The sequence below is a fragment of the Myxocyprinus asiaticus genome, chromosome 33, assembly GCF_019703515.2.
Source record: "Myxocyprinus asiaticus isolate MX2 ecotype Aquarium Trade chromosome 33, UBuf_Myxa_2, whole genome shotgun sequence".
Lineage (NCBI taxonomy): Eukaryota > Metazoa > Chordata > Actinopteri > Cypriniformes > Catostomidae > Myxocyprinus > Myxocyprinus asiaticus.
Window position 1 is genome coordinate 26,033,108 of NC_059376.1, and position 16,036 is coordinate 26,049,143.

The 16,036-nt window shown below is 37.5% G+C and overlaps 2 protein-coding genes across 8 annotated transcripts in view; one reads left to right on the forward strand and one right to left on the reverse strand.

Moving 5' to 3' along the window:
- LOC127423826 (semaphorin-3F-like) overlaps window positions 1–5,544 on the forward strand; it is a 28,132-nt gene extending 22,588 nt beyond the window's left edge. For all 5 annotated transcript variants that reach the window (XM_051668449.1, XM_051668450.1, XM_051668451.1 and 2 more), the window contains 4 exons: window positions 2,059–2,216; window positions 2,401–2,468; window positions 2,980–3,107; window positions 3,721–5,544. In XM_051668449.1, coding sequence (XP_051524409.1) covers window positions 2,059–2,216; window positions 2,401–2,468; window positions 2,980–3,107; window positions 3,721–4,125 — 759 coding nt within the window. In that variant the 3' untranslated portion in view covers window positions 4,126–5,544. The remainder of the gene's footprint in view (window positions 1–2,058; window positions 2,217–2,400; window positions 2,469–2,979; window positions 3,108–3,720) is intronic.
- Window positions 5,545–5,646: 102 nt separating this feature from the next.
- Window positions 5,647–15,934, reverse strand: LOC127423827 (actin nucleation-promoting factor WAS-like). 3 transcript variants are annotated; one of them, XM_051668455.1, is made up of 11 exons: window positions 15,544–15,934; window positions 12,678–12,818; window positions 11,867–11,953; window positions 11,022–11,118; window positions 10,819–10,851; window positions 10,004–10,039; window positions 9,615–9,774; window positions 8,913–9,091; window positions 7,877–8,793; window positions 6,469–6,574; window positions 5,647–6,179 (listed from the first exon to the last, which is right to left on the reverse strand). In XM_051668455.1, the coding sequence occupies exons 1-11, from the start codon at window positions 15,682–15,684 to the stop codon at window positions 6,127–6,129; spliced, it is 1,950 nt and encodes a 649-aa protein (XP_051524415.1). In that variant the 5' UTR covers window positions 15,685–15,934; the 3' UTR covers window positions 5,647–6,126. The 3 variants fall into 3 exon arrangements, with proteins under 3 accessions (XP_051524415.1, XP_051524416.1, XP_051524414.1); XM_051668456.1 differs by having other exon boundaries at window positions 7,877–8,811; window positions 15,583–15,932; XM_051668454.1 differs by having other exon boundaries at window positions 7,877–8,811; window positions 15,544–15,932.
- Window positions 15,935–16,036: the final 102 nt, after the last annotated feature.

Sequence of the window (16,036 nt, forward strand, 5' to 3'; positions counted from 1 at the left end):
ATGATCACTATCCTTAAATAAAAGACAGTGTTTTTGCATGATTAGTCATATCTTCAAAATCATTGTCAAAATTTCACAATTTCTGCCAGGGTATGTAAACTATTGAGCACAACTGTGTGTGTGTGTGTGTGTGTGTGTGTGTGTGTGTGTGTGTGTGTGTGTGTGTGTGTGTGTGTGTATATATATATATATATATATATACACACACACACACACACACACACACACACACATATACATACACTACCGGTCAAAAGTTTTGAAACCCTTGCCTGAAATATTTCTCATGATCTTAAAAATCTTTTGATTTGAAGGTGTATGCTTAAATGTTTGAAATTAGTTTTGTAGACAAAAATATAATTGTGCTACCATATTAATTTATTTCATTATAAAACTAAAATTTTATTTAAAATGTTTTTGAAATTGATTACTTGGACCAAATAATAAAGAAAAGCAGCCAATAAGTGCCTAACATAGATGGGAACTCCTTCAATACTGTTTAAAAAGCATCCCAGGGTGATACCTCAAGAAGTTGTTTGAGAAAATGTCAAGAGTACATGTCTGCAAAATCTAGGCAAAGGGTGACTTCTTAGAAGATGCTAAAATATAACACCGTTTTATTTATTTTGGATTTTGTTTAGTCACAACATAATTCCATAGTTCCATTTATGTTATTCCATAGTTTTGATGACTTTACTATTATTCTAAATGTGAAAAAAAAAAAAAAAATTATAATAAAGAATGGTCATCGTTATATTCACTTTATATGCTCCCCTTGGGTGCCATTTTTAAGAAATGTAAGATCTCCTACCACTGCTATGCTGACGATACACAATTTTATCTACCAGCTAAAACTGACAGTAGTTATCCTTTTGGACGCGCTTTGCGACTGTTTTGAGGAAATTAAATATTGGATGGCTAATAATTCTTTGCAATTAAATGAAAGCAAAAGCTAAATTCTGATTTTAGGCCCCTCCAGGTCTCCATCTGTTTTAATTTAGGTTCTCTTTCTGCCAGTGTTCAACCTCATGTAAGAAATGTTGGGGTTACATTTGATTCATCACTACATTTTGAGAAACAAATCAGTACAGTGGTAAAGGGCAGTTTCTTTCTTCTGAGATCGGTTGCAAAATTAAAACAGTTTCTACCCCCGAAAGATTTGGAGACTGTAATCCACGCTCTCATAACATCACGCCTGGACTACTGTAATTCCCTGTACTGTGGCCTGCCTCAAATTGTGATCTCTCACCTGCATATTGTCCAAAATGCTGCAGTGAGTCTTCTTACCGGAACAAAAAAGAGGGATCACATTTCTCCCATTTTAGCAACTTAACTTTACAGGAAGCCAATGTATAGAATCGATTTTAAAATTGCTGTTTTTGTGTACAAGGCTTTATCTGGTGTCGCACCAAAATACATTAGTGACCATCTGATTCCTTACTCTCCCCAAAGAGCACTTAGGTCTAGTAATCAGCTTCTCTTAACCATCCCACGTTGTCGCTGTAAAACTAAGGGTGGTCGGGCCTTCTCTGCTGCAGCACCTAAACTTTGGAACAGTCTGCCCGTAAATGTGAGGTTTGCTCCTTCATTAGCCAGTTTTAAATCGGCTCTTAAATCTTATTTGTTTTCTCTGGCTTTTGATTAAGGTTAGTTTAAGAGTTTTATGTTGAAGTTTTCTGATTGTATTTTATTTGATGTGTTTTTATTTTGTATGCTGCATGTTTTCCTTTAATGCTTTCTTTTTATATGTTCAATGTTTTATTGTACAGGACTTGGTGCAAATCTGTTGCTTTTAAATGTGCTATAGAAATAAATTTTGACTTGACTTGAATGAGTAAGTGTTTCAAAACGGTAGTGTGTGTGTGTGTGTGTGTGTGTGTGTGTGTGTGTGTGTGTGTGTGTGTGTGTACACTGTATACTTGCGTATATATCAATGTGTTTATATACATATTTAATAGCCTTGGCTAAGTGTTTTGTCAAAGTATATTACAAAAATCATAGAATTATGATCTCATCATTATGGCAGTACAACTATTTATTATTTCTTTTTCACTATAGCAACAGCTGTACGCATCTTCAGAGGCAGGTCTTACCCAGATGTCTCTGCACCGCTGTGGGGTGTATGGAATGGCCTGTTCAGACTGCTGCCTGGCCAGAGACCCATACTGTGCCTGGGATGGAGAAAACTGCTCTGCCTTTACACAAGCCACCAAAAGGTCAGAAACAACTACGTTTTTAAAGATACATACTGTGTGTACATACAGTATAGTTTGTGTACTATAAAGATCGAAAAGATATTCTATGCATTCTGAAACACCTTATAAGGCCCAAGATGAAATCAGCAAGAGCTTGTAAGTCCCATTGTTTTAGACCGCAATATACACTGTCCCTTACATGCAGGAGAAGCAGAAGACAGGATGTAAAACATGGAGACCCTTTGCGTCAGTGCCGGGGCTACAACGCCAAAGGTGACCGTAACATACACACACACTCTATAAAACACTCAATACAATTTCTGAACTCAAGTAGCTTATATTTGTTTGATTATGAATGAGAATTCAACATGACATCAGAATTGACCCTGTTTACTTCCTGGTCTTATTGTGAATGATGTTCCAAAGAATTTTCTTTATTTTTCATCAAAATATAATAACTTGCTCAGTCTTACAAACAATTGATTTTTTCGGTTGACATCACCAATCCTTTATTTTTCAACCCCTCCCTTTCAACCACCTGTCACTTAAAGACTACTTTTAATGATCCAATAAATTCCTGATGAATAAAATCAACCACTGTTTTACATTTTTCCTCTTTGAATATCCTGTTTAATTCTAAGATATGTCACATTATGTAAGTAAAATAGTTGCAAACACTGTTTCTTGCTGACTTTAACAACAAATATTATAGTATTAAAATAAGGTAAGTCAAATGAGTGTGTGTCAACAGCATCTGACTGTACTCTTTTGATGCGTCTCCTAGTGGAAAGGAGACTGCAAGAGAAAGTGCAATTTGGTGTGGAGGGTAGCAGAACGTTTCTGGAATGTTTGCCACGCTCTCCACAGGCCACTATCAAATGGCTCTACCAGAAGGAGGGGAGACGAAAACTGGTAAGATTGCATGCTTATCTGGCCTTTAAAAACAAATACTGTCCATTTCTATAAAAAAACAAAAAATGTATGATGCTGGCTTCACTGTCTGTGTTTGCTCATAGTTGCCACAGTGATTTGACTACATTTCAGTATTATGCCAAGGTATAAAATTTTACTAACCTCACAGGTCAAATTAAGTTGTAAGTGACTTTCAAGATACGTATTGCATATTGCCATAAATGTAAATGTATTTAAAGATCCCATGAAATCGCTTGACGAGCGCTGTTTTGTTTCTATTTTCCTAATTTCCTTGTGGTCTTTTCTGTTGCATCTAAGGGTGCATCCTTTTTTTTTCTTTTTTTTTTAAATAGCCACAAGGCTTTAGTTTACGTCACAGCATGAATCATGATTTAATACTTACTGGTAAAACATACTATAATATAATGAAATATTTGCAGTATTTAAGATTTCTTGCCAGAGTACACAACTACTTTTAAATGGGTGTCAAATTGAAAACAATGCATTTAGGGCCCAAATGATGATGTTATAATATCTACCAGCAGGGGCTAACTGGGACAGGCTAACCTTAGTGACATCTGCAGACATCTAATGATGTTTTCTCTCTTCACAGCTGAATCGAGAAGGGGAGGTTCTTAAGACTCCACAGGGCATTCTTCTGAAATCTCTCACCAAAGCAGATGCAGGCCTTTATCACTGCCTGGCCACGGAAAATAACTTCAAACACACGCTGGCTCGTGTCTCCCTACGTATCCTGGACCGGGACATCGCAGTAGCCCTCACCACCCCTGATGAAGAGGATGAGGAGGAGGAGACAACATGGATCTATCACAAAGACCATCAACAGAGCACTGCACCCCCTACGCCAGTGCTCCTGCTTGAACCTGAAATGCGTCTGATTCAACAGTACTGCCAGTCATACTGGGAGCAGCTAACGGCTGGTGGGGACTCTCAGGCTTACTTCCCTAAACATACAAGCCGCAGACACATAGAAGCACAGAAGGCTAGTGGAGGGTGAGGACAAGAGGAAATGAAAGTTAATCTGTCCATCCCCTTATTCCTATCTGGTGAAAGAGATACCAAAAAATGATAATTCTGTCTTTTATTCACTTTCATGTTCATGTTAGGCAGAATGTTAGTCTCGGTCACCATTCACTTTGATTGCACAATGAAAGTGAATGGTGACAGAGACTAACATTCTGCCTAACACTCCTTTTGTGTTCCACAAGAGACAGAGTCACACAGGTTTGAAACACCATGAGGATGAGTAAATGATGCCAGAGTTTTCATTTTTGATTAAACTATCCCATGTGTTCATACATTCACTGTTCGTGCATTCACTGATCCATTGTTCTGGGATTCTTGTGGGTGGTGATTGGTTCTTTACGCTGAGTGTTTTACAGTTGCCAGAGTGATTTGACAACATTTCAGTATTATGCCAAGGTATAAACTTTTACTAACCTCTCAAGTCAAATTAATTTGTGAATGAATTTCAAGATACATATTACATATAGCCATTAATCAAAATGTATTTAAAGACCCCATGAAATATCCAAATATCCATGTAGTGCAAGTTGAGTTAGCAATATTTTTGGAAAATATTTGGTGAAAAAAAAAAACTTTCCTTGAAGTTTAATTGAATTCATTTTAGTTACATTTTTTTATGTGTATATCTGCCAAAAATTAATTTCGTCAACTTTTAGGAGTACACTAGCATATACAGTAAATGCCTTCAAAGCTAACTGACATGGACTAAAAGCCACAAAACTTTTGATTTCATGGGGTCTTTAAGGTAAAAAAATTAATAAATAAAAAATCAACCATTCACCATAAAGCACCTTTAAAGATATTACATCATAAGCATGGAAAACATTACATTATCCTGTCGTCAGAAAACAAAGATCTCTACTATTCCTTTGTTAAATCACTTAATCATTGGGCCAGTGCAATTTCTGATGTTCCACCTGGATTATGGTATTATAATAGTAATGTATGTTTAATAGTAAGATATGTGTGGATTCCATTAACTTCCTGGGTTGATAATGGCACCAAACATTTTGCAAGAGCACTACTTCTCTGCATGTATGTGTGACTGTGGCTGATTCTCACCATTTGTAAAATCTATTTATTTTAAGTTGTACATATTTTAATGGGATGATCCATGTTGCTAGAGGATACTGAATAAGGGTGGGTGGCATTTTTGCATGATTGAATTGTTGTTATATTTATTTCAATGCATTCAGAATGACAGATATGAGACTGACACTGTTTAGGAAATAACAATTGTATGCTGTGCATTTAGTATCATGCTTTATGACAGGTTGAGCAATCACCCTAACAGCAAATGATCATCGGTTCACTCTTATAGTATTGAACACTGGAAATGTCTTTATGGAACTAAACTGCGCAATATTTGTGTCCTTTTTTTTTTTTTTTTTACATAAAATAGTAGAATAGTCCGGTTGTGAAATGTTCTGTCTTGTTCTTAGATGTTGTCAGACAAAAAAAGAATAATAAATGAGCAATAAATTCTGAGCAGTACATTCATTTTTTTTTATTCACATTAAAATCTGAGTGTATTTACATATGGTAAATACATTCTTTACTGGTAGATATTGGATGCTGTAATAGAAATAGTCTCCATCATCTAAATAACTAACACATTAACAAACCTATTACAAATTGTACACTTTTATTTGCTACATGTACCATTCACTGTCAGGTCTAGGGAAGTGTGTACACCAAACGTACCGTAGACCTTGCCAAGTGCGCAGTAGTACATTTCAGCAAGCAATCAATCACTCTTATATTTCACATTGACTTTAGCAATTTGCTGTTTCTGCTTCCTTTAACCTTTTCTATACCTCTGTTGTGTAGAACGCACATAGAAAACACCCACAGAGGCTGAGAACCATTTAGGCTAGAGAGACCACTCACTGGGTCAGTGTTGATTTACTTCCACAACATGCTAAAGCTGCCCAGGTTTGTGCAATGCTATTTGTTTCAGATTAAACCAGGATTAATCCCACTCTTCATCGTCGTCATCATCATCATCAAACTCATCTTCTTCTTCTACAAGACACGTTAAAAGGAAAAAATTATTAACGAAAAAGTGAAATTCTTAATAGGTATACGCAGAAGATACACACAACGGCTAGAATCCAACAAACCAACTTAAAGTGACTGAAAAAGCAATGTGTCTGTCTCAGTCACGATTCACTTTCATTGCCTTTATTTCCTCTATACAATTAAAGTGAATGGCGACATCTCCTTTTCCTTTTTGAGTGAACTTTCTCATTAAATTACAAATATTTTGTAAGGAAAACATAAAAATAAAAAATAAAAAATAAAAAAAAATTACCTGAGGAGTGGATGACTTTACTCCTCTTCTGCATCGCCATCATGAGAGCTCCAACTATTCCTTCTGTTTCCTGTACGGGTGATGGCGGTTCAGGGCTGCTGGTCACCTGGGCAAAATAAATTATTTTGCTTAGACTGCCTTAGCCTTAAAGGGATAGTTTACCCAAAAAATGGAAAATTGTGTTATTATTTACTCACCCTCATGTTGTTCCAAAACTGTATGACTTTCTTTTTTATGGAACTCAAACAAAGACTTATGTTAGTATGTTAACCTCAGTCATCTTTTGCTTTTATTTTATGAGAAAAAGATGCACTGAAAGTGAATGGTGACTAAGGCTAACATCTCCATTTGTGTTCCATGGCAGAGAGAAAGTCATATTGGCTTGGCATGATATGAGAGTGAGTAAATTATTTTTGGGTGAACTATCCCTTTTAAGCATACATTGTGTAAATGTTGACAACAAAAGGAAGCTAATTATAGGGGTCCTTTATTGTACCTTGGACTAAAGGAGTAAACCAGGGGTCAGAAATGGCATCAATATTGATAAAAGCGCAAGTCTTTTACACGTGCGCTCTGAGCTGGTTTAGTGCCCGATTCACAAAATAAATTATGCAGATCAGGCAACGGCGCAAACACACCCAAAAAAGTTGAGTGCAATTTGCACGTGCAGTTCTGATCTTGCTGTCCGATACTGAGCGCAGTATAGCGGAGGATACCACAGACCACTGCATTTGGCACACCCTGCCAGGAATGTAGCCTACAGCATCAGTTTGATCCAGATACCTGGATCATCTCTTAAACATGCAGAACGTGTGCTTGATGACAACACGCATTTGGATATATGCCAGAATATAACACCCTTCTCCATCACATGATGATTATTTGATTATTTTGTGCTGAAATGATTGGTTGTAAATGTTCACAAACATCTCTTTTAAATAAAATTCATTTTACCTCCTACTTTCATTTGGCGGTACTAGCATGACCTAAATTGCGCCAGGCAACTTTTGTGACTGAAGCACAATCTACATTGAGCCCAATTTGCACAGATAGGAGGCGTGTTTGCACGGAAAGGATTGACAATGACTTCATTTAAAAACTCAAGACGTAGCGCAATTTCAGTGCTGATTACGCCTGCTAAAATAGATTGTGTGTGGTTAGTGAATAAGATGCAGGTTTTGCACTGAAATACCACATGCAAAAGTGGAGCAACTGTTTAGTGAATCTGCCCCACAGTCACCTAATAAGGTTATAAATAATTTGCCCTTATAAATGTAAAAAATGACATTGAAAATCAATTTAAGTGGGCAAATATTGCCCCTTAATATAAATGTTAATTTCTGACACTGGAGTCAACGTCTTTGAACAATAAAATTTGAGCAAAATTGTTCATTGACTATGTACTCACCTTTTTGAGCTTCATCCCTGATTGTATCTGGGTAAGTAATGCATCCCTACCCCCTACCCCACCACTGGATGCTGGAGGGGGAGGACCAGGTTTCCCAGATAGAGGAGAAGGGGTGCTGCCAAAGTTCATTGGAGGAGGGGCAGCGGGAGGCGGAGGAGGTGGCGGAGGTGGACCACCTGTGCTGGGTTTGGCTGAAAATGGAGGGGGTGGAGGGGTGAAGCCAGATGAATGCTGGTGATTACTTCGAGGAGGAAACCTGGATTCAGAGGAAAGGGGTGGAGGCACAGAATCAGCTAAGTCTTCAGGTGGAGGAGGGAAGAAATCAGATGGGGGAGGCGGCAATGGCATTTCAGATAATGGTGGAGGAGGCAAGCATCCACTATTGTCTCTTGGAGGTGGAGGTAAGCGTCCACTCCTCGCTCCAGGTGGTAGTGGTGGGGAAGATTTTGCAGCAGGTTGGGGTGGCAAAACACTACCTTGCCTTTCGTTGGCTGTAGTTACCGTTCTCCTTCCTTGAACTGGAGTTAAAGACTCTTTGCGTTCTCCTGGAGGCGGTGGCAACGGTCCACTCCGACCTCCAGGGGGTGGGGGTAAGGGCCCGCTGCGTGCCACTGGGGGTTGAGGTAAGGGCCCATTCCGCCCTTGTGGAACGGGTGGCAGGGGCCCTAATGATACAGATCGTGGGGGCAGAGGACCACTGCGGACCTCAGGGGCTTGTGGTGAAAGAACTGCTGGTAGAGACCCACTGTGGCCTCTTGGAGGTGTAGGTGGAAGGGAACCACGTGTGGATGGAGGACCAGAGGATTGAATTGGTCCAGGAGCTGGTGGTAGGGGCCCTGTTCGACCTGGAGGGGGAGGAGGCGCTGAGGAGAGCCCAGTAGGCACTTGGGGAAGAGAACCTCGATGACCACCAGGGACTGGAGGGCGAGCAGACTCTTAACAATTATAAAGTCACAAAATGAAAAAGAAAGATGTTTCCAGATGTTTGTATATCAAAATATGAAACATACTGTACAAATGCCATCCCAAGACTCACCCTGCTGGTTCATGGCCATTTTTACAGCCTCCATTCCACCTGAACGCTCAATGACATCATAGATTATCTGAGAGGTTTCTGAATCTTTCAAATCTGCTTCGCTGATCCCAGCGCAGGACAGAAGTTTCATCAAGTCGGGGTCCAAATTGTTGGAATTCATGCCAAGGTGACCTACATGCCTAAAGTCATAATATGAAGAAATGTACTGTGAGTTTACCAAAAATCTTTTCCGAAAATAATTATGTCGACAACACTTCAGATTTTAACTATCAAAGTCTGTTAGAGGTTCACAAATCCAAGACCATTTCATACCTCAACAGTGAGAAAAGGATAGCTCACCCAAAAATGAAAATTCATCATTTACTCACCTATACTGTATGTTGCTCCAAACCAGTATGAGTTCCTCTCTACCATGGAACAGAAAAAGAGATGTTAAGCAGTTTGTTTGTCTTAGTCGCCTTTCACTTTCATTGCATCTTTTATTCATACAATGAAAGTAAATGGTGACTGAGGCTTATGTTTTCCCTAACATCTCTTTTTGTGTTCCATGGAAGAGAGAAAGACTTACAGGCTTGCAACAACATGTGGGTGAGTAAATGATGACAAAATTGTCATTTTTGGGTGAACTAACCCTTTAACCTTTTGCTTACAAAAAGGCCAATGTGAGACCATTAACCGATGACTTCCTAGATCCAGACTCACGTGAATCCGCTAGGTGCTCCGATATCTCCCTTCAACAGTTTAGATCCTTTCTTCTTATTTTTCTTTTCTTTCTGTTTCTTCTCTTTCTTTGATTTGGTAGGAATGATTTGGTTCTGGACAGTAATAGGCACACTTGGAGGCATGGTAGGTGTGATAGAGCCTGTGATTAAAGATACAATACTTGATGTGTTTAATCTGCATACATTTGATGCCATTTTCCATCATTGAAAAGAAAAGACTGAGTTTGTATAGTTTTCTTAAAGCATATTTTGATGCCTCTGGTTCATCTGGGTGGCAGAGTAAGCACAGAATTAGTTCTGTTATTTGGTCACATGACAACCAAATAATGTACAAACACAATCTGCAAGGTAAAAATGTACATAACTTACCATTGGGTGGAGGAAGTGGTGGCAAAGCTCCAGGATCTAAGAATATAAAAACCAGTTTATTCGATTTGTTAACATACACTTAATGGAATAGTTCACCCAAAAATGAAAATTCTCTCATCATTTTCTCACCCTCATGCCATCCTAGATGTGTATGACTTTCTTTCTTCAGCAGATGCCAAAATTTTGACACTCCAAAAATCACAAAGGCAGCATAAAAGTAATCCATAAGACTCTAGTAGTTAAATATATCTGAAGTGATATTATAGGTATGGGTGAGAAACAGATCAATATTTAAGTCAATTTTTGCTTGAAATTCTTCTCCCTGCCCATTAGGGTGTGTGTGCATGGGAAAAGTAAATCCTCAAAAACACAAGAAGAATCATGTGAAAGTGAAATTTAAAGTGGAGATTCACTGAGCAGGGAGGAGAATTTATAGTAAAGATGGACTTAAAAATTGATCTGTTTCTCACCCACACCTATCAAATCGCTTCTGAAGACATTGATTTAACCACTGGAGTCATATGGATTACTTTTATGCTGCACTTGTGTGATTTTTGGAGCTCAAACTTTTGGCACCCATTCACTTTCATTGTATGGACCAAAAGAGCTGAAATATTCTTCTAAAAATCTTAATTTGTGGTCTGCTGAAGAAAGAAAGTCACGCACATCTGGGATGGCATAAGGGTGAGTAAATGATTAGAGAAATTTTATTTTTGGGTGAACTATTCCTTTAACCCATTCAAAAAACCTATTTTGAAAGAGTCGATTGTTCCACAATTAAAGCTGTAATTGTTAGAAATCACGGTGATTATTACCTCTAGATACAGATCCTTTTCTCTGCTGTTTCTCTGTAAGGGATGAGGGGAAAACATAAAACATCTGGTCTTTACTTTTTCAAAACAGCATACTAATATGCATTAGATTTTCTTGATAATCAGGTTCATGAAGTAGTTTGAATTGACAGATAAATATTGGAAACACTAAAACAATATGCAAGAACATATAGTTTTTTTAATACCAAAGCGATTATTTCTCTGGCTGATCTTCTCCTCCACTACAGCGAAGAAAATGTCAGCCTCTGTTAAATCTGCAAAATTTAACCCCACCTGACAGTCCTGGGAACAGATGAGCAGAGGGTTTTATTTCATTTATCATAAAACAAATGCCAAGACATGAAACCAACTTTTAAAAACTGTAACAGAAGCATCCATAGTCGAGATATAGTGAGAAAATACACTGCCAGAATAGTAGATTACATTCAAACAGGAAAACCAAACACAATAACAGTGTCAAAGACAAGGTTTATACTTGCTTTTAGTATAATGCTAACTCACCATCGTATCAAAAAGTAACCCCAACAAACTCTAAATGTTAAACAAATTTGTAACTCGCAAGTATGAGCATCAGAGAAAATGGCACAAGTACTTTGAGCAAAAATATTATTTATCTACAAAGGCTTAAATGGGACATTGTTTTTTTTTTTTTTTCATAATGTCCCAAACTCATGGTGATCAAGCTTAACTTGTGTGACATAACACTGGGTTTAAAGCTACAGTAGTTAGCTAGTTAAACAACATGGCATATTTGTTAAGTTATAACATAAAGTAGTTTAGTCCTGTGCTCTGCCTAAATGTAATGGGAGTCCGTCTTGTTGTACACACAATGCTACAGTTTGAGGAAGTGCACTCAAATAACTTTAGACGAAAGAGAAATACAAATTTCTCCAACACAAAAATTACTTTACGTATGGATGTAAAACTGAGTCGTCCGAATAAGTGAATATATGAGGAAGGTGGTGGCAATGATCTTGGTTCCTGCATCAAGCACAGTCACGGTTAGAAAAGACAACAGGTTAATACTTACGTCTCCAGGGAATGTGTGAAAAAATGGCTTGACCCTTTGGTACATCAGTTGATTATAGATTTCTTGTTCCCACACCAGCTTCCCTGCCTGTAGGGAAGTAACAAGTCTGAGCTCATCTCAGTTTTCTTTGAGAGGTTAAGAATTTGCAGAAATATCCAACAGGCTCAAATATTCATTAGAAGTTTGTGTGTATCTACCAAGGCCATAACCAACATAGACATAATCAGAATAGTGATCAATCATAATGGGTTTCAAATGACTTTTATATATCTGGTCCTTCCCAGTTATTATTATTTGTGACCTACTCCATCATTTTGAGTCACTTTGACCCAAAAACACATTTATAATTTTATACACTATACCAAAAGGAAAGTCTTAACAACCATTTAAATGACAAATGCTGGTGCAAACGGTTTGTAGTAGAAACATAGTAATTATGTCATTAAATAGCAGAGATTTTCGTTATAAATTTACCATTACTTTTACTTTACCTTCACTTTAGTGCATAAACCTCAACATATATTTCTCGGCGAAGGTAACTAAAAATTATGGCACAAGTTGGTTATATCGTTGGTATCTACCACAAATAAACGGTTGTTAATAGTGGCACCGTTTTGTTGAGGTTTTCTCATAGGTTTAAATATTGTATGCAAAAATGTATTGTTCATACATTTTAAAATAAAGTTTTTAGAATAGTTATACTGGTCATTATATTAGTAAATAGTTTTCATTTCATGTGCTTCTTTTGTGGTTCTGCTGTCTTCTGTTTTTGACATGTTTGGTTAAAAGAGAGAAATAATGTTGTAAGAACCTTGATGTCATAGAGACGAATGAAATAGGAGCGCTGAGGGCTGTCCTTAACAAAACAAACTACTCCAGACTGCTGCAGGGTCCAGCGAGTCGGCTCACTCGGCAGAGCCATAAGCAACTGCACAACTGCAGAGGACAGAGACTGCAGACAAAAAACAAACAAACAACAACAAAATAAGAAAACAAAACATAAAAGAGTTGTAATTAGTGTTGCTCTTTCACAAAGACCTTTGCCGTTTGGAAAAGTAGGGTTATTCTCAAATCAAAGGACACCAGATTTTACTTTAGAAGAACGTACTGTGGAGCACATCGCACTCAGTGTCAAAAAAAGTTCGGTGAAAGCTGTTTACCAGCAAAAACTATTAGACTGTAACAGGAAATCTCTTTGTGCAACTTCCCCTGTCGTAACGCTTTCAGTGACAGTTTCATGCTGCAGTGAAGGCTAATTTCACACCTTTTCTTCCTTTAATCACAAAGCTTTCACTGTGCAGTCAAGCAACCAAGCACCCACAAAATGGCAGTTACTTCAGGTCTGACTTTATCTGTCAAAGGAAGGCTGCTATTTTGTGATAGATGATCTTTGCTTTGCAATTGTATTATTGATGTATTTAAAGAAATAGTTCACTCAAAAATAATTTTATATCCACCCCCATGTTGTTTCAAACCCTTATTATACTGTTCTTTTTTTTTCATGTGGAACACAAATGTGCACGTCTGTCAAGGTCAGAACAGGACTGAAAAAAAAAAAAGACCATGAAAGTTTCATAAATGTAGTGAATCTTGTGCGCTATATTCCAAGTCTTCTGAAGCCATAAGCCCCAGCAGAGGTTAAAATTATTAGTGAAAAGTGACTCAGATGTTAGTCTGTTTCCCACACAAAGATATCATATGGGGTTGTAAGGCTAGGAATATAGCGCACGAGTCACGAGGGGTGCCGGAACAGGGGAAGGTTTGGACGATTCTAAGGGCCCTGGACAGACATGGGGCCCAGCAGAACTCCCGATGATTTCGGAAATAAATGGCCACTTCGCACAGGTGAGCTATAAATGAAGACTGCTCTTACTTGAAAATGTTATAGAATCATGTTAAAACTATATAAGGGGAAGGGGAAGTCTACTGTGTTTGTGTTAATGAAGGCAGTTTTAGTTATAGATTCTAAATGTGTTTAGGCTACTGTTATTTTTTATTTTTTTCATAAAAATGGTCAAGTTTATTTAATAGTATAGTTGCATTGACCTACTCAATGGCGAGCCATCCATGGTCTACCTGTGGTAATTTCATGGGCTTTAAACCTAGACCTCCATTAATTATGGACCAAGCTATCAGTTTTCCTCCCGTGCAAAATCTGTTCCATTCTAATGCTCTTTGATTAAAGGCCCAAAGATCCTACAGGTGCCCCTGGTCATATGGACTGCTTTTAGGGTACTTTAGTTTTATGGTGCTTTTTGGTTGTTTTGGAGCTCGGCACTCCTGGTCACTATGACCTTTTGTTGTATGGCAAGAGCTATGATTAGTCAAAAGCACAATGATTCGTCAAAAAAAATTACACTTTTGTGTTCCACGTTAAAAAAAAAAAGTCTAGGTTTCATACACTTTGGGATGCTAATAGGATCAGTGAATGATAGAACTGAAATTTTTCAGTGAACCACTCCTTCAAGTATGTATCTGAGTGGCGTAAAACCTTTATAGTTACTTTGAATAGAAGCATCTGCTAAATTAATAACAGTAAATAAGTGAATAAATGTCAATATATAGAATATAGTCACTGAACAATACAACAGGATCTGGTCCTGAATGTTTCATAGTGGAATGAATAGAGGAAGCAGAAATATACAACACGAAATAGAAGTGAAAAACACATTCGGATTTACTGGTTTACCTACAGCTTTCTTTGATGTATGTTACACATGTGGCTGTTATTAATAGACTGGGTTGTGAATGAAATGAAAGTCACAATCAAGAAATGTTTACGGAATATTAACACACTTCATTCATCTCCTTGGCTGAGTTACAGTTAGACAGTTAGACAGTGAGCCTCACGCTTCATTAACATAGTCGAACAAAATGTAGAAGAAGGTTTTAGCTTGGCGTTGAGTGAATTTGTGAGCCTCAAAGAAATTCAAAAATTAATTTAGAATGACAGCCATACACTTTTAAAGGGAAAATTAAATGCTCGACTTCTTTATTTGAGACAAATGAGGGGAAAAAACTCATGGTCAAAGATTAGAATAAAAGAAGTTCAGAAAGATCTGACACAACATTTCAAATAGAGAAGTGGATAATTACTGGTTTAGTTAAAGTAATAATGTTTACACACATTTTCACGATAAAGGAAGTTAATTCAGTTTTATTGGGCCAGATATTTAGCGTTATTTATAGCATTATTTATAATATCACATGCAATTTTTTTTTTCTTTTTTTTTATCTTGCAATTAAAGTCACAAAACAAGCTGCACTATAAAACGTTTTGTCAGAAATGTGCTCCATATGGTATCATGTAATACACTGGTTTGATTCAGTTTGATTCATTACCTTAAAGAGTTATTTCTATACCTGATCTAACCTTTAAAACCCTTAGTTTTGTTGGTGTTACCTGATGTAGTCTGGTTGATACAGTGATGTTAAGTTACATTTTTGAACCAAACCAGTTGATTTAGATGTTACCACATGAAGCACATTTTTAGGTAAACTTTTATTTCATTGTGATCTGATCATTTAAAACTATCGTTGTTGTAACCGTAAGTAGTCAGATGGATTCAATCATAATAAGTGATATTTTTCATTTGAATAAAACCAGTTACTTTTGACATACATACTTAAGGTTATCAGACATGACATTTTTTACAGTGTATAAACAGTAGCTTTACCTCTGGCCCAGTCCCTGTACTGAGGGCCCCCGAACTTACCACACACCTCCTGCCCAGCAGATCTTCCAGTCTCTCATTCTCTTGTGGACTGAGCAGAGAGCTGCCCAAACTCTCCTGACCTTTCCCCTTTGTTCGCTTCATGGCCTCACATGCACTCAAATCTAACCTTTAAAAAGTTACACTCAAAGACAGAGAATGAGAAAGAAAGAATGAGAGATATCCTGTGATGTACCGATGACTAGGCTCAACAGTGAGCACTGAGTTTCTCATTCTAGTTCTACTTATTACATTAGCAGACAAAAGATTTTCACAGGAAATGGACAACCACACTTTTTTCTATTTTCATTCTCTTGCCTTGTTAGCATGACACACTGCTGTATGTTCATGTTGTTTTCAGATATAAGCGGAAGTACCCTGAGGGCCGCCCCAATTGTTGCAATGAACTCATCAAAACAGCCTTTACTGAATACAGTGTACAACTGTTATAACATAA